General features: G+C 33.8%; 1 protein-coding gene across 1 annotated transcript in view; it reads right to left on the bottom strand.

Annotated features, from left to right (window-relative positions):
* SESN3 (sestrin 3) overlaps positions 1–18,893 on the bottom strand; it is a 78,040-nt gene that overhangs the window by 33,463 nt on the left and 25,684 nt on the right. The window contains exon 2 of the mRNA XM_045817780.1: positions 548–613. Within this exon, the coding sequence (XP_045673736.1) occupies positions 548–613 (66 nt within the window). The remainder of the gene's footprint in view (positions 1–547; positions 614–18,893) is intronic.

Below are 18,893 nucleotides of genomic sequence, written 5' to 3'. Positions count from 1 at the left end.
TACAACCTTTCTTGCATTCACCACCCAGACTCCCCACCCTCAACAAGGGTACGGACTGTAACAGAGATTCTATAACATTCTGTGCAATTAAGACTTAAGACCAAATGAAAAGAATAACCACTAGTGATGTAATACCATGTTTTGTTTAATAACAGGTTTAATAAGGAAACAACAGGTTTAGTTGGGAAACTCATTTCAAAGTATCTTAACATTTAATAACCTATAATCACCATGAAACAGTGGTCATTTTAAAAACTACAACCTTCAGATTAATATTAAATTTTATTACTGTTTGGAGCTTTGCTCAGAAAAATTATATTTGAAACCAAATATGCTAAAATTGATATGTTTCTTATCTTGTAGTACAATATTTTAGGCAGATTATTACACAGTCTTTTTAGTGAAGTTGAAAAGAAAATATCTCTGTGGTTTTCTGACACATAAATAAGAAATAAAAGCAAAACATGTTTATTTCCATATTAAAAATAAAGACATTCTTTGATATAATTATTTATCACTCTACGAATTGTAAGACAGATAAACTTACTTCCTTCTCTGGAATAAAGGCACTTGGTCCTCTTGTCAAGGGTTGAGACACTCTGATTTTTTTATCCTGTTTTTAAAAGAAAAGTTTTATGTAATAATGATGACTTTCTAAGAAAAAGTTAAACTGGTGCAAATGTATTGCTAAGGTACTAAAATAAATAAATTATGTAAAGTCAGAGTAAGTGTTAGGTCTCAGATAGAGGAAAACCCATAGAGCCACTGTATGAATAAGATAATGGGGCAAACTCCGACCACAGTGCTGAGAGCACAGTAGGCTCCCAAAATGTCACTTCCTCAGTCATACTCTACAGCACCGTGGATTTTTAGCCTATAGTTGACATGACTAAAAACTACGAACCTCCATAGTAAAATCCTGTAACAGTATACTAATAGTATACCTCAAATTGAAAGCTAAAGGTAAATTCAAAGAATCAAATTACAGACAGCTTCCCAAAGCAATAACCTGACCTTTATTAAAAATAAAATAAAATAGGAATAATTATATTGAAGTTTTGAAGCTTTAAGAAAAATGTAAAACTTGGAGAAGTAGAGGTTAATTTAAGAAATGGGAGAATGCAATAATGTTTATTGTTACACTTGCTATTCTATTTAGTATTAACTGGTACATTGCCAATAGTATGTCAATCTGTTATTTTTTATGTTACATATTTAAAAATTTTTTTTATTTATTTACTTCTAGAGAGAGGGGATGGGAAGGAGAAAGAGAAGGACAGAAACATCAATGTGTGGTTGCTTCATGCATGTCCCCCACTGGGGACCCAGCCTACAACCCAGGCATGTGCCCTGACTGGGAATTAAACCACCAACCCTTTGGTTTGCAGACCTATACTCAATCCACTGAGCCACACCAGCCAGGGCTGTTATACATTTTTTTGATTAAAAAATATTTTGAGCCCTGGCCGGATAGCTAAGTTGGTTAGAGTGTCATCCCAATATGCTAAGGTTGAAGGTTTGATCCCCAGTCAGGGCACATACACGAATCAACCAATGAATGCATCAATAAGTGGGACAACAAATCAATGTTTCTCCCTTCCTCTCTCTAAAATCAGTAAGTTAAAAAAAATATTTTGGTGTACTCATTTAAGTGTGATTATCTGTAAGCTTTAAAATCCCAATCAGGGAGTCACTCCCTTCTCCGTAGGCATGTTAAGCAGGAATAGTCAAAATGAGGCTCTGGGGCTCTGAAGTCCTTCTTAGCATGAAGAGGAGACAGGAGAAATAATCACTTAATTTTCTATAATAGAAGTACTATTTTAAAGTTGTAAAAAAGCCCTCCAAAACCATAACATAAAAATGGAGACTATGCCATGGCTTATAAAGATCCTAAACACTGAGTAGGGAATTAAAGAGCACGAGAACAGATGTCTACTGGAAGGGAGTATATTAAGCTTTAGGTGCTACCAAGCCCACCTCAGGAAGCTTCTAAACTGAGGAGGTAGCTCTAGGTGGTTTCCTCATCTGAGGATGGCAATACAGCTTCCACATGACCTTGTCTCCTGGCCAGAGCTGGCTAGACCAGTGATTTTCAACCCTTTTCATCTCATGGTACACATAAACTAATTACTAAAATTCTGCAGCACACCAAAAAAAATTGTTGTTTTTTTTGCTGATCTCCAAAAACAGTATAATTTTGATTCATTCACACTGATGACTACTATTGTTGGCTGCTGTCATTTTATTTGACAATCTAAAAGAAAAGAGGTCCCTGCTTCTGACTAGTCAGGTATTTCATGGTTTAAAAAAGTCTTGTGGCACACTAGTTGAAAATTGGTCTAGACCAATAAATATAGAAGCTAGTCTGCAGCCCATAGATTCCCTGATGAATAAGTTCTGCCTAAGTAGAGTTGAGAGTAATTGGCTGAACCAGTAAGATTCTAGAATACCAGAAGTAACACAGGAGTACTAAGATTGTATTAAAGTAATGTAACCCAACAGAGAAAGAGAAAATAGCACTCAGAAGGAGAAGCGAAGAGAAAATAATGAAGCACCAGAATAAGAATCAACAGATGCCTGCTTCTTAGGGAAAACCACTAGAGTTTCTATGGATTCATCAAAGTAAAGCCTAATTATGGCTCTCTTCTCTCTCCCTTCCTCCTTACCTCATTCTTCTTTTTCTCTGCACAAAGTAACTGAGTCCCTTTGTTCCTTACGAATAGCCTACCAAACACAAATAGTTGCTTAAGCCCCTTACCTTATTAGGAGGCAGTCACAAATTGGTAAAAATAGGCAGGTAGGCAATTCAATGATTTTTTGATAGCCTAATCAGATCGCTGATAGACACAGTAGATATACCATAAAAAAACAGGTATGGTCCCTGCCCTTATGCATTTGGCACAAAATCACCATTTATTTTCAGGGTTCTATGGAAATAAATATATTAAATAATGATAATCTTAAACTGGTAAGTTTTCAGAAAGAACTAGACATCTGGGTTATATTTATAAAGTGATGACAAATATATCTCAATTTAGTGGTAAAGCACACTAGAGGACTCCATGTAAAAATAACAGAAATTCCAAATTTCTAATATTGGTATTTCTTGCCTACATCAACTATTAATCTCTATTTACCAAGAAAAATAATTTAAAAGAAAATAACAGATTTCTTTCTCTTTGCTGTTCCCTGTAAGCTATAGAAAGTAAAATTTCAAATACTCTATTTAATATAGCCTAATGCACTATTGTCTGAAAAGCAACCCCTTTATAACTGATCATTTCAAATGAACAAAGCAGAGTGAATGACTGTGAGGACAAATCATAGGTTTGAAGAAAAAAATGTCAATATGGGGATAAATGGGATCTTTTAATTATATTTATGAAAATACATAAAGTTAATAGAAAATATAGGGAGAGAAAAATAAAAGTGTACAAAGGGAATCTGGAGATGTAGAATGATTACTAAGATTATTTGTTTATAAAAATCACTATTTGATATATTTATCAACTGAATTTACTTTTAAATGGCTGGAACTGTTATGTTACTTACCAAAATACTTTCTGGAATAGGAGATGTTTATATCTGAAATACATTTTCATTACAGAATGAACTGTGTATCACTGCACTTAAAAGAATGTAACATCTCTTAGTTTCAACCAACTGATAAGCAACCAAAATTCAATTTCATTTGTGTCAACATTCATTTATTCAGCAAACATTTATTAAACATTTACACTGTACGCAGCACGTTGAAGATACAAAGAGTCGAACTGGCAGAACTGCATATAAGTCATTGCATATAGCCTATGATGTATTCCAGAGTAGATGTATACAAAAAGTGATGTGGGAAAGTATCATTTTAGCCATTACAAATTACAATTTACTTGGTTATTTTCCGACTGTTGAACATTAAAGTTGTATATAGTTTTCAGTATTATAAATAATGCTGTGCTGAATATCTTTGTATAGAGATTTAGGGGATATATTTTGTGGTATTTAGGTTAGTTACTTTAGGAAGATTCCCAGATGTGATTTTACTGGGGTTTAAGTTATACATATCTTTAAAATTTTTTTTGATAATATGCTAACAAAAATGTTTTACCAATTTTGTTTCCATCAGCTGAACAAATATCCACTTAACCCATGAACTCCAAAAGTGAAAAACAGCATCCAAAAATGTGTGTGAAATTTTTTACTATATACTAATTTGAGGTAAAATTTCTTAAATGGATCTGTGGCTGAGATCTGTTTTCAGTAATACAATTCTGGGAGTGATGTAACCCCTGGGCCTGAGATACACAAACACACACCAGCTGGGAAGTTACTGCAATAGCCCAGAAGAGATGATGATGTGGCCTAAGGGCTGTTTAGACAATGAAGACAAGGAAAAACTAACATCATTTTTAAGTTTCATCGTCATGTATCCTTCCTCAGTTGCATCACTACTTAATGATCAGCCACCTTTTCTGGTGAGGATTCTATTATTGTCTTCAGCTGGCTGCTTTAAGTAGTTACATAAAGGTGAAATGCAAAATATTAAAAATTATCAAAGCAACTCATCAATTCTACTGTAAACTTTACCAAAAGTTTTTTTCCTCCACTTACTTTCTATCCTTGTATGTATTTAAAGTTGACAAGATCAAATACAAAAGAAATAGGACTGCATCATATCCAAAAGATTCACTTTAAAACCATAAGCTGAAGTTCTGGCCTCCTATAATAGTGATACATTTCCTTGGCTTTTATTTCAAATCCAAAATGCTTAGGACTGAATTCCTACTTCATGTAGCCACATGTGACTAAATTTAAATTAATTAAAATTAAATAAATTTAAAAATGAAGCTTCTCAATCATGCTAGTCACAATTCAAGTGCTCAACAGCCACATGTGGCTGTGGCTACCTACAGGAGAATGCAGACATTTCCATCTGCCACCACAGGAGGTTCTACCACAGTGCTGCTTTAGATTCATTTGATTTTTTAAAAAAATCACATTTCAAGCATTTTAATGCCTTTCTGAAATGTTAAATGGCTGCTCTGCAGAGTTATTGCTTTGATGGTTATTCCTCCTCAATCCCATAACCAAGCATAATTGCAGAAATCCTCTTAGCCAAATTAAGAGTGAATACAGATAGCGGCAATGCAGGAAAAGAAAAAAAATCAGTTCCAAAGAATCCTTCTCAATTTCTGCTCACATTACAGTCTCCAGAAACATATCAATAAATTTCTTCTCTCCCCTCCCTTAAAAATTATGGTAAAAAAACACATGAGATCTACCCTCTTAACAATTTAGTGTACAATACAGTATTCTTAACTATAAACACAATGTTGTACAGAATGTATACGGCTTTCATTTTCCTAATGGCAAAGTTATACCATTGAACAACTTCTTATTTCCCTTACCCTCTACAACCACTACTTTCTGCTTTTTGTGTAAGCACACTCTTCAGATCCCAGCTGATGCTCCCTATGTAATCACGAGCTTCCCTGCACAATTCAGATCAGCCTCTTTCAGTGCAAGAGCTCCCCTTGCTAGGCTTCCATAACCCTGAAGCACCCAATACACTTCTCTCCAGTGTTTCTTCCATGGTTTCATCTTCGTGACACAAACAAAATGCTACCAACAGTCACTATTGAGGAAGAGAGTAGAGGAAGTAAAGTAGAAAACGGCATATGATGTGAAAATGAACAAACCAAACAACTGACTCCTGCATCTTTTACATCTATCTAGGAGATAGTTCTTTTTAGCCCTTCAGACTGGCTTTGGGCATTCGGAACTGCCTGTGATACCATCTGTTTGTAGTATTAGCACCTTCAAATCAACATGTTTCAAACTAATCTGCTATCCCAAACTAGTCACTCCTGCTCACTTTCCTCTACAAGTTATAAAATCACTAAACACACTAGTAACCCTGGCTCCAATTTACACTTATCTTTGACTCTTTATCCTAGGAATCTGCATTCAAACAGTTGTCACATCCTATCATTGCTTTTCCCAACGATCTCTTTGTTATCCTTTCAATAGACCCTTCAACCCTAAGAGTTTCTCTCAGGCTGAGAAATCTTTTCTCCCCACAACTGAGAACAGTATCAATTCTAGGTCTTGGCTTTCTCTCGTTAGGAGGCTTTAAGAAGACAATACATAAAAATGTAAAAAATAAAAAGCACAATACAAATAAAGTCTTATTTTTATTTTTCTGCCAATTTTCCTTAATGTAAAACAAAACACCTCAAACTAGAATAGCTGTAGTTTTTCAACAAATGCTACTCTGAAGAATAATTCAAGGGTTGTTCTGTAAGTGAAAATAACCTGCAGCTGCAATGATTTGGAAGAACAACATTGCTGTCTTTTTCTCTCTTGCAATGTAAACACAGCTAATTTCTTATTTTTGGGAACAAATGGCTCTGATCATATTAGTAGTGAATCTTGTACAATGGCAAAACCATAAGTCTTATTTTGTTTCTATGAAAATCCAAAACCAACAAACAAGCCCTTGAGATTTTTTAGCTGCACAGTCCATTATGGTAGCCAGTAGTCACAGGTGGCTATTTAAATTTAAGTTGATTAACACTGAAGTTAAAAATTTAGTGCTCCAATGGCACTAGTCACATTTCAAGTGTGCAACAACCAGATGTGGCTAGTAGGTACCGTGATGGACAATGCAAATTTAGGATTTTTCTATCATTATCAAAGGTTCTACGGCAGGGGTGTCAAACTCATATTCATTGGGGGCCACATCAGCCTTGCAGTTGCCTTCAAAGGGCCAAAATAATTTTAGGGCTGTATAAATGTAACTTCCTTAACTGTTAAGGAGTTGAAATTACATTTAGTCCTTTGAAGGTGACCACAAGGCAGATGTGGCCCCTGGTGAAAATGAGTCTGACACCCCTGTTCTATGGTAAAGCATTGATTCCAGCTACTGGGATAATGATGCAAAGATACAAAATGGTTAAAAATTCAAGAGTGAACATAAGGATAATAACCACGTACTAAGGTAACTTCATAAGTGTAAAAATAGATGTGGATGTTAAAACTGAAAAACCAATAAAACCAGCAAATTAACAATGGCAAGTTGTAGATGACACCATTCTTCAGAGTCCTAATTTGTTGATAATATTCAAATCACTAAATAAAAAGAAAATATTCTCTAAAATGTTGACTCTAGTGTTAAAAAATAAAAAAAGTATGGAAAAATTTTTATTTTTAAATAGTAAATGTAATTTTGATTTATTTTTAAATAGCTTAAACAGTCACAGAATTTAAATTTTTCCATAAAACCCCATAATTTCAATCAAGAAAAAAACTATAGTTATGAAACAGGAACCAGTACTTTTTATGTGTCAGTTCTATGGGTTCTAAGAGATTATTTTACAAGGGTTGTGATCTTTAGAATGCTACCATAAGGAAAAGTTTATTTTTTCAGATAAATTATAGCTGAAAGAAGTTATGCTTAAAATACATCAGTTGAGATTATGCACATTAAGTAATCATCTGCTGGAAATCAAAACACTGAAAAAATAAAGATGAATTACATTTAGAAACTTGCTTATTTTGACATTTAACAGCTAAGAAATTTACTAGATCACTTTATATAAATTAATCCCAGTATAAAATTAAGATGCTTAGAAGTTAGGTATTCTTTAAATTATGTCTTTAGATATTATCGGTAAACTACTTGACCCAAAAAAGCTGAATGCCAAAAAGATTTAACAGCTGAATTTTAAGCTACTAAATTCTTTCAAATAAGTTATTTAATTTAGCCCTGGCTGGAGTGGTTCATTTGATTGAGCACCAGCCTGTGAACCAAAGGGTTGCTGGGTCAATTCCCAGTCAGGGCATGTGCCTGGGATGCAGGCCAGGTCTTTGGTTGGGGGCATGTGAGAGGCAACTGGTCGATGTATCACTCACATATCATTGTTATCTCCTTCTCTTTCTCCCTCCCTTCCCATTTCTCTAAAAATAAATAAATAAAATCTTCAAAAAATCATTTTAATTTTTACTTTTCTTTGGTTTATTTCATTTAGAAATGAAAAAATGCACTTCATTTATTAAAATATAAAAGCTGCTAATGAATTTATCTGAGATATTGAAAGTAATATATGTAATTAACTTTTCAGATGCAAAGTTTTAAAAAATGTTCTACAAAAAATTCTACTAAAGCAGAAATGTGACCTCAGTAAGCAAATTTATTCCACCAGTTATAAATATACCCTTAGAAGATAGTTTAATAGCTTCAACATTCTATTAAATGCACTACAATGAAAAAATATCTTAAATATGAGATACATACCGCAAACAAAATCTTGAAGCGTAATTAAGCCAACTGCAATTATCAATACAACTAGTAAAATTTCAGTTGTTGGCTCTCCTTCTATTCTTATAAATATTCCATTTTGGCAGAAACTACTGCAAAAGAGCCAGAGACGGACAGGTGGCTCTACACTATGAAATAATGCTGATACCAGCTCTTTATTCCTCGGCAGTCAATCTCAGGAATAATGGCTGAGTTCATAAAAATTGATGATATTACATATTTTTTAGGGAAAGGGCAAATGGAAAGGAACACAGAGATAACAATTCTATTTCTAAATAAGAAAAGACTGGCTTTTAAATTAGATTAATAATAGTATTGGGTTACTTAAAAAGTTCGTTTAGTTTTTTCCATAAGATGGCTCTACTACTGCTTAGTTTCCTTTAACTTCATTTGAAACAATTTTGTTCAATTATACTGTGACAGATGTCATATGACCACTCATTTAAAAAAACAAAAATTGGTGGATTTCTGTTAGCCATTTTAATACTGAAGATGGAAGAAAATACACAACATTTTGGCATATAATGCTTTATTATTTCAAAAAAGGTAAAGCTGCAACTGAAACACAAAAAAGCATTTATACAGTGTATGGAAAAGGTGCTGTGACTGATCAAATGTGTCAAAAGTGGTTTGTGAAGTTTCATCCTGGAAGTATCTCACTGGATGATGCTCCATGGTTGGGTAGATAGATCAGTTGATCTTGATAGTGATCAACTCAAGTCATCAATTGAGAACAATCAACTTTATATCACAGGAGAGATGGCTGACATACTCAAAATATCCAAATCAATAAAGTTATTGGTGAAAATGAAAAATGTGTCTTTTATTTTATGGAAAAACTAGATGGACTTTTTTGCTAACCCAAGAGATTAGTAATTATACAGTAAACCCAAATTTAAATGTCTGTCATTATGCAGAATATACATTATGTTCTCACCATCCCAAAATAGCCTAAAGACTATTTCACAGAATTGTGAATTCTCTTGTGCTAGATTATGTACTCACCTTCATAGTATTGTCATAATTCAATGAGGTGTAAGGTCATTTGGTGAGAAAAGATCTAGGAGCAGAAAAATGGCAAGAGCACCAAGGATGAGAATATTTCAAATAGCACTAACATCTCTCCTACTACTTGGAGTCAGAGTGGTGTAAAGAACCACTTTGATTTGAAGCCCAGTCAGGCTCTACAGGACGTGGCACTCAAAATTCCCCTTCACAATGGGGGAATCCTGACTCATTCTAAGAGCCTGTGACTTCACAAGTTAACATCCTTTCACTAAGGTATTAAAATCAAGGATATCAAGTCCTTCCTGCAACAGCTCCACTCTGGGTAGTGTCACCTGAGGAATGTTGCAAAGATCTTGTTACTCATAGTGTAAATTTCAGTCTTCTTCAACAATACATACTGATTAAAAATTTTAACTCAAAATCTCAAAACATTTCCACTAAAAGCATTGCATTTATCAACTGTATTTTAGTGATGTCTTTACCTCCTCTTTCCCTTACTAACCTGTCAGCTCCAGGTGGACAAAGATAGTGCCTTGCTCATGTTTGAGCATTTCAGCTTTAGTATGGGGTATGGTGTGAGGTAAAGTTCTGGTCCAATTTAAGTTTTACATTAACAGTATTTTTAATCTATTTCACTTTTCAAAAAATGAGTACAAGAAATGAGGTATCATGATTTAGTAGCATTCATTAAAAAACAAAAAACCTTCCTCTGCCATTTGGTAGAAACTGTTAGGTAAATTTTGTTTTACCAGCTGTGGGTCTAAAGATAGACAAACATTACTGAGTAATCTGGAAACAGTAGCCATTAGTACCACTGTTCCTAGTGGAAATCAGCAGTAGTTGTTTTCTGTAGTAGATGCAATTAAGAAAGCAAATATGAATAGGTCTTAGTCCAGCACTGAAAGAATTAAAAATGTACATCCATACTGCAGAGAGTTGAATCTGCACTGCAGTACAGCTGAGTTTCTAAACGAGCTTTCCCTTGGCTAGTAACAAAATCATCCCTTAAAAAAATATATATAGCCCTGGCTGGTGTGGTTCAGTGGATTGAATGCTGGCCTGGGAACCAGAGGGTCACTGGTTTGATTCCTAGTTGGGGCACATGTCTGGGTTGCAGGCCAGGTCCCCAGTTGGGGGCACTCAAGAGACAGCCACACACTGATGTTTCTCTCTCTCTTTCTCTCTCTCTCTCTTGCTTTCTTCCTTCTCCTCTCTCTAAAAATAGATGAATAAAATCTTTAAAATACTTAAAAGAATTATTTATTGATTTTTACAGAGAGAAGAAGGGGGAGGGAGAGAGAAGGGGGAGGGAGGGAGACAGACAGACAGACAGACATCAATTTGTTGTTCTGCTTGTCTATGAATTATTGGTTGATTCTAGCATGTGCCCTGACTGGGGATCAAACCCACATCCTTGGTGCACTGGGTCAACACTTCAACCAACTGAGCTCCTCAGCCAGAGCAACAAAATCCTTTTCACTCATTAGAATACACGGTGAACTTTTTCAACATGCAGACAAGTTCTTATATTTATACACTGACTATGGAATAGCAAACCTCCAAAAACAAAAGGACTGCAAGTGCCCTGTACAACCACAGAATGACACAGACCTACAAAGGTGGAAATATTAAGAATATGGGGCTAGGATAGTCTCTAAACTTCACCATTATCATACTAATAATAGCTAACCTTCAAACTGGAAGTGAATCTAAACTCAGGTTCATGTCCAGTGTATCCAGAGGCAAGTAGCAAAGAACACCTTTTCTCCCCCACATTCCATGTAATGCCACAGAGTAGCATAAATGAATCAAGTCAGATCCACCTATAACTGAAAATCAGTAGTTCTAGTATGGTAGATCTGTTCTGTGTCTCTGCCTTCCCTCTACCTTCACTGAAATTCTACCCAACCTTCTTGTAAGATCCAATTCCAATACCAACTTCTTTGGTCTCTATTCATTCCTACAACTCCCAAGCTCTTCTATGAATTTAAACCTAATTCCTCTTAAGATGCACAATTATACCTTGTTTCTCTTTCTTATAACTACTAACATATATCATTGTTTTATAACTTCTTTTGAACCATAAATAGGCTCCTTAAAAGGCAGGATCAATTTCTAACACAATAGATGTAACATAGCACAGCAACAAGCGAATAGGTACTCACTTGTTGAATTGAATTAAATAGACAGGAGTCAGGTACAGGCTCTTCCATCTTTTTTTATTGATCAGGACAAGTGAACTTGAGGCAGGCAGTTCTCTGTATTCTTACTGAGAAACCCCAATACATTAAACTAATAAATACAGTCCTGGACATCAATTCACTACCTTCCTTGTACCTCCTCTGTTCCTTATGTGACATTCACTTTTCCCATTTATTTTCTTATGTTGTTAAAACAATACCTGCAATTTCCTCTAATTTATACTATTTTCTTAGAAATACTAGTAACATTGCATAATGTGACACTAATCTACAGCAACAATGGCTCCTACATAAGCTTTTCAGTGTTGCAAACTTTAGAGATGCAGAACTACAGAATTTATTTGTTGAATATGCTATTGCTACTTTGGGCTAAAGCCCAAGAAAATGAGGAAAGAATTCTAAGTTTTTATACCTAAGATAATACAAGTCTATAATAACTACTTAACTCAGTGCTTTTCTATTAACATACAGACAATACTACTTTTTTTTTTTCTTACCACAAATTGTAAGATCTCTCCCCAGGTTCCACAAAAGTATTAAAGAAGAGTTTTACTTCTATAAAAACAATTTTTAAAATTCTATATTGCATAATAATAAAAAAACCTTGACTTTTAGAAAGCTTTACCTATTAGTGTTCCAATTGGATTAAAAGAAATTAAAATTGGGAATTTTAGAACATAAGACTCCCATTAGAGATAATTACAGTTATAACATTCTAATATTATTCAGTATATGGTTGATAGCTACTAGTCTTTTAAAGAAACAAAAAAAATGCTGTGAATGTAGTTCCTTTGGTATATGATGGGTAAGTAGAGTTTTAAATCAAACCTCTATACTCAGTATCTACCACATAGGTTTTAACAAAATCAGAAGGCCTTGAATTATTCTAATGAAGCACAGAGTGACAAGATAGAGTCAAGTCTTTCAAAACACAATGACTAACAAAATACAGGTCACTTGCTCAGCTGAAAGGAATCAGAGGGAAAAACATGAAATACAATTGATTTTTGGAGATTTATAAAACATAAGCATATTAGCCAACTGAAAACCAGTACTTTCATATACAGAGTAGTCAAAAACAACAAGAACTCATGATGTTATTTAATTAAGAAAATACTTTTCGTACAGGTTCCAGGAGTTGAGCAAATTAAAGTATGTTTGATTTTACACTGAATTATATTAAACTTCAGTTTTAATAAAATTTAAAAGAAAAACAGAAGTTTTTGTTTTTACTTTTGAAGAGACCAGTTGTGTTTTAATTTCTGCTTGGAACAGAAAACAGATCTGATCTGTATGGTGAATTCTCATTAACTTCATCTCTGCTCTATTTTGTCAGCCCCACGTCTACAAACAGAAGACTACAAAATTGTGTTTTAAGGTAAATTTAAAATATATTGTAACCAGAAATAAAACTATTGAATTATGCTCATTTAATAATGGTTCACAAATTTCTGGATAACAGAATCTCTTTATTTTTTATTTTTACTTAAAACATTTAAAATTTTTAATTATAGATGACATTCAATATATATTATATTGGTCTCAAGTGTACAACATAGTAATTAGACATTTATATAATTTATGAAGTGATCCCCCCAATAAGTCTAGTACCTACCTGGCACCATACACGGTTATTACAATATTATTACCTATATTCCCTAAGCAGTACTCAGGATATCTTTTTATATTGTTAGAAACTGTTGACACCAACAAATTTTATGTTAGTATCTATCAATAATTATCATATTAGAAATTAAGGAAATTTTAAAATATTAACTCATTTAAAAATAAAAATAGAAGTAATAAACCCATTATATGTTTACACAAATAAATTTTTTGGAAACTACAACTTCTAAAACAACAGAGTTTACTGAAAGAGAGTAGCATTGTTTCACATTTGTACAAACATCAGGCCTGGAGTCTTATATCTGCTTCTGCATTCAATTTGTTGCTGTATGTTGTGGTGATGGTACAACATGGAGAAAATCCACTCTCATAAAGATATGAGGTTCAAAAAGGGGGGATACTTTAATAACCTATCTTGGTAATTTTGGACTTTTTTTATATTAAACTAAAATTTGACAAGTAGTAGATTTTAAACCTTGTTGCAACCTGAAATCTGAAGCCATTATCAAAAAACTTCTTAATCTGTTACTTTAAAATCCAGTGGCCTGCCCTGGCTGGTGTGGCTCAGTGGATTGAGTGCTAGCCTGTGAAATCAAAGGGTCGCTGGTTCAATTCCCAGACAGGGCACATGCCTGGGTTGCAAGCCAAGTTCCCAGTAAGCCAAGTTCCCAGTAGAGGGTGTGTGAAAGGCAACTACACACTGATGTTTCTCTCCCTCTCTTTCTCCCTCCTTTCCCCTCTCTCTAAAAATAAATACTATCTTTAAAAAAAAATCCATTGGCTTATCTTGTGATTTGAATGGATAATTTACCCATGCATAATTCTGTAATGCGAACCATTAGTCCATTAACCATTTTCTAAATGCTAACCATTTATAAAATACTGACTCATTGCTCTGGCCAGTGTGGCTCAGTTGGTTGAAGCATCATCCCACATATCAAAAGTCCATGGGTTTGATTCCCTGTCAGGGCACATATCCAGGTTGCGGGTTCAATCCCCATTTGGGGTTCATGGGAGAAGGCAACCAATTGATGTTTCTCTCTCTCTCCACTCCCCCTCCTTACCCTCCTCTCTAAAAGCAATGAAAAAAAAATGATTTGGGGTGACAAAAAAAGCCCTGACTCATTGTGCTCTGTATGGTTTCCAAATGTTGACATATGTAACAGAATATTAAAATTAAAACTTGTTAATACCACCATTGGTCACATCAGAAAAATCTGTAAGTATGAAGTGGTCAAGCTCATAGTAGAGGATACCAGTTTTCCAAAATTCTTTTCTCCTGAAAGCTCAGTTTATCATTAACAATAAATCCTATCAGTTGTTTTCCTTGAATTGACAGAGGCTTGCATTGCTTTCCTCATTTTTGTAAAAATGTCTACAAAAAAGCCAATACCCAAGTCTAAATAATTGTAGTTATCATTTAGTCATTCTTTCATGTAAATATGGTGTTCAATGAAAACTGACTATTTTGGCTCACAACTCAGTCACACAGCTTCTTTTCCTTGAGACTACTGTCATACCTTTGGCATGTGAAGAGCTTTGTGCATACTCTGTTTTGAAATGGACTATTAAAAAGTTAAATGTTGCCCTGGCTAGTGTGGCTCAGCAGACTGAGCGCCGGCCTATGAACTGAAGGGCCACCTTTACTGTTCCCAGTCAGAGCCCATTCCTGGGTTGTGGGCCAGGTCCCCAGTTGGGGGCATACAAGAGGTAACCAATTGCACATGGATGTTTCTCTCCCTTTCTTTTTCCCTCCCTTCCTCTTTCTAAAAATAAATAAATGCAATCTTTTTAAAAAAGATGTGTTAAATGATCAAGATTTAATAAAATGTATAATTTTTATTATTTCATCAAGGCTATTCTTGACTGCCAACTGACATATTTTACTGTGAATGCAGAGTTGTGAGGAAAATTGTGATTACTGTTACAATATGATGCCATTGCTCTGACCTGTGCTAAGATGCTAGTGATCCACAGACCACACTTTAGAAACTGCTGATTTGAGAAAAATGTTCCCAATACACCCTTACCTTTCTTCTTTTTAATTATATATCCTTATACATGGTTTCAGTCATTTGCAAAAAGATTGCTACATTTAACCTTCATATAAAAGAAACTCTTAAGAAAAATTATTGTTAGTATTTGTCATTACTACATGGTCATAGAACACCTATGAACAGTTCATTTCCTTATTTGTAAAATAAACTTTCAATCCATTAAGCAAGCATGAATGACCAAGAAAATCCTATAAAAGAAGAGCAATATAGGAGGGGTGCTAGTCCTACTATATAAGAAAATATTTTTATAATTAAGAGTTGTGCCAGCACCTGAATAACAAATCAATGGAACTTTCCTGATTATGACTCCAGAAACAACAAAAATTTGGTAATTCAACTATCCATACACAATTTTAAAGAAATCTGCATGGTATAAATATACATAAGTAAAATTTGTGCAAAATAGCAAACTGTTTTTTGTGCAATTTAACACAGAAAATGGTATATAAGTGAAAATTTAACATCTCAATTATACATGAAGTTTCTAAAAATCAAGGAAAAAAAACAAAACAACCAAATCAAAAAACAAAAAAAGAATGGGCAACTAACAGAAAAAATTGCTCATAAAAAGAACCAAGCAAATATTATAATTTATATATCAGATGGGCCAAAATCCAAGTTAGGCACATGTCTATTGACCAGAAAGTAGGGGAACAAACAAGCACTCTCAGAAATCATGGGTATAAAACCAAACAACCCTTATGGATAGGAATCTGACAATGTCTAGAAAAAGGACTTTTGTATTTTTGATGCAGCAATCCTACCTCTAGGAATCTAACCCATGAATACAGCTATAAAAAACGGATACAGAAAATGTCCACATACCCAAAATAACTCTAATCAAGCTTTTAGCCCAAATTTCAAATTAACAGGAAATAGAGGAACAAGTTAAATGACAACAGGAGGAAGCATAGAAAAATATCCAGATTATAAAATACTCTATAGGACAACTGACCCAACCAGTTAATGGCATAAAAAACAACAAACAAACAAAGGAGGGACTACACTCAAGAGAGACAGGCAAATATTTCTGATACCAGTTAGAAAATGAACTGGGGTGGGAGAAGCTGGGGGAAATAAAACCTCTTGGAGGCTGCTAAAATTTCTTGGAAAGAATAGAGTTGGGTTAGCTAAATAGTATGGATTATGAAAAGAAATTATGCTGAGAACTGTTCAAAGAGAGAAAAAAATAGAATTGAGTAACTGCCTGGATATAATGATGAAGTAGTGAGAAAAAGACTAGGATGCCTCACAGAATTCTGAATTGAATCAGTGGATAAATGAATAATGATGACACCAACTGATATACAAGAAATCAAGAGAACGAGGCGGCCTGGATTTAGGTTGATGGTAATAATCCAGAGATGTATGTTCATAAGGCAGAAATATAGAATAGTATAAGCATATAGGATTTCGGGGAGCTAAAAGTCCTGGCAAGAGTCAAGTGTTAAAATATTTTAATCTGCATTTAAAGACCCAAACAAACCTCTGCTTATACATAATGCTAGCATTTAATAAGTTCATACTAGGTTATCTCACCACCTGTTCACAAAGTTTCTTTCAGTGATTCTAATATGCTTTTCCTCTTCCACCACCCCATTTTAGTATATCATTTTATTCCCAGCAATGGAAAAAAAAAAAGACAGTAGAAACATGAAGGTAAGGCTTTCAACATTCTGGCTCTTACACAGCTTTCTAAGGGTTTCCAGCTTTCTAAGGGCTTCCCACATGAACACTTCACTTCAGCTACACTGATCTGCCAACTCCCAAACACTGCTTTGCCTATTTCCATGCCTTTGTCCCTTGGTCTTTGAACCTCCATGTGAAATGCCACATCCCTTCATCATATTTATTAGAGTGTTGCTAATTAATCTCATAAGGCCCAATTCAGTTCCTATATTATCTGTACTGGGTCATTCAAACCTACAGTGAGTTGTCTAGAAGACGAGACATCTACTCGTATCTTTATATGCCTTTAACTTTCATTAATTTTATTATAAAAGCACTGTTCCATCTTAATAATCAAGTCAAATCAGGTGGTCAATAAATGGTGATTAATCACACAACAATTCTATATATTATAGAGTATATTACACATTTAATGATATTAAATACTTTGTTTCTTGGCATCCTGGACCCATATTAGACCTACTCACACACACACACACACAAAACACACACACACACACACACACAATTTTAACTGAACAGAATTATATTACAACATTATAGGTTTCTAATTTGTTTTGGCAACAAAATTTCAGGGTGTAGGTTTTTGATTGGAAAAAAGAGCTATCATTATGTTACAATTAATATCTGTGAAAGTAATTATCTTCCAATAATCAAAGACTTTTAAATTTGTCATTCTCCTGATTGTTCCTCCAATCGTACAGATTAGCTTGCATACAGATGCTATTCATACACCTTTCTGTTATCATTGTATTTTAACTAAGAATAGCCTGTACTTTAGGCTAATATTAGTATACTAAATCCAGTTTTCTAGTTAACTCAAATAAGATCATTTACATGATCTAAGCGTTACTAATTTTTTTAAGCATTAAAATGGGAACCAGAACATTCTAAGTTAAAACTATGCACTCAAATCAAGGAAAACACCAACCTACCAGTATGCACTAACTGAATTATTCATTATTGACCAGCTCCTGTAAGAGCTTATTCAAAAATATAGAAGGTATAAAAGCTATACAACAGAGCTTACATACTAGTTGTTAAAATTAGATACCTCAAACAACAATAGAATGAATGTAACTGAATGTTACAAGCACAGTGATATAATGAAAAGGGTACTAAAATACCTGAGTTCTTTTCCCTTCCCAAGCACTGAGAGACCTTTATCAGTTTCAAAGTATCAATTTTCTCATTTGAGAAAGATGATCTCCAGGGTCCTTTTCACATTAACATTCTTTGGTTAATGTGAAATGGTGTTGAGTGTCTAAATGCTGGTACAAAGTTTTTAGAAGCAAAATAACCAAAATGCTTTAAAGTTACCTTGTCATAATTGTACTAGTTTAAAGTATCATTTTAAATAACCATTTTACTTCATCTATTAATAAACTGATAAACTTAGGTTCTGAATTTTTGGTATAATGCTATAAAACCAAAATTAAAAAATAACCAATGTTACAGACATCTATTGTGTAATTTACATATTTTTACAACAAAATGACTTTAATTTTAAATATATCAAAGATTCTTTTCAATGTTTTACACTCTATGTCCTCTCTAAATGATCCAGTTATAAAAAATAGTATATTCTAAAAACAAACATTTCCTGTAAGGATCTATGTTACTTAATGATTTTCTTCTTTCTCTAGTTTTTCTCCCCAAATAAATCAAGGGATTATGATGTTATTTTATGTAAATAACGAGCAGTCTTTGTTAATAATCTTTATACAATTAAAAACCTTTATAATATATATTATAAAGTAATATAATGAAAACAATACTAAAATCCTCAAAGTCCTCACAAAATAATGTGTGGTCTTAACCATTCTCAGATATTACTATTAAAAATGTATTCTAGAATTTGAGCATCAGCACTAAGGAGTACTAGACCTGTATATATTATTTTAATTTTCAGTAACTTTTTTAAGGGATTCATATAGGTCTTCAAATACAAATTTCTTCACTAGAATGCAATCTCTAAAAAAAAAAATACACTTT

This window comes from Phyllostomus hastatus, unplaced genomic scaffold (genome assembly GCF_019186645.2).
Source record: "Phyllostomus hastatus isolate PE091 unplaced genomic scaffold, TTU_PhHast_1.1 phas_scaffold_317, whole genome shotgun sequence".
Taxonomy (NCBI): domain Eukaryota; kingdom Metazoa; phylum Chordata; class Mammalia; order Chiroptera; family Phyllostomidae; genus Phyllostomus; species Phyllostomus hastatus.
This window is presented reverse-complemented; position numbering and strand designations above follow the sequence as displayed.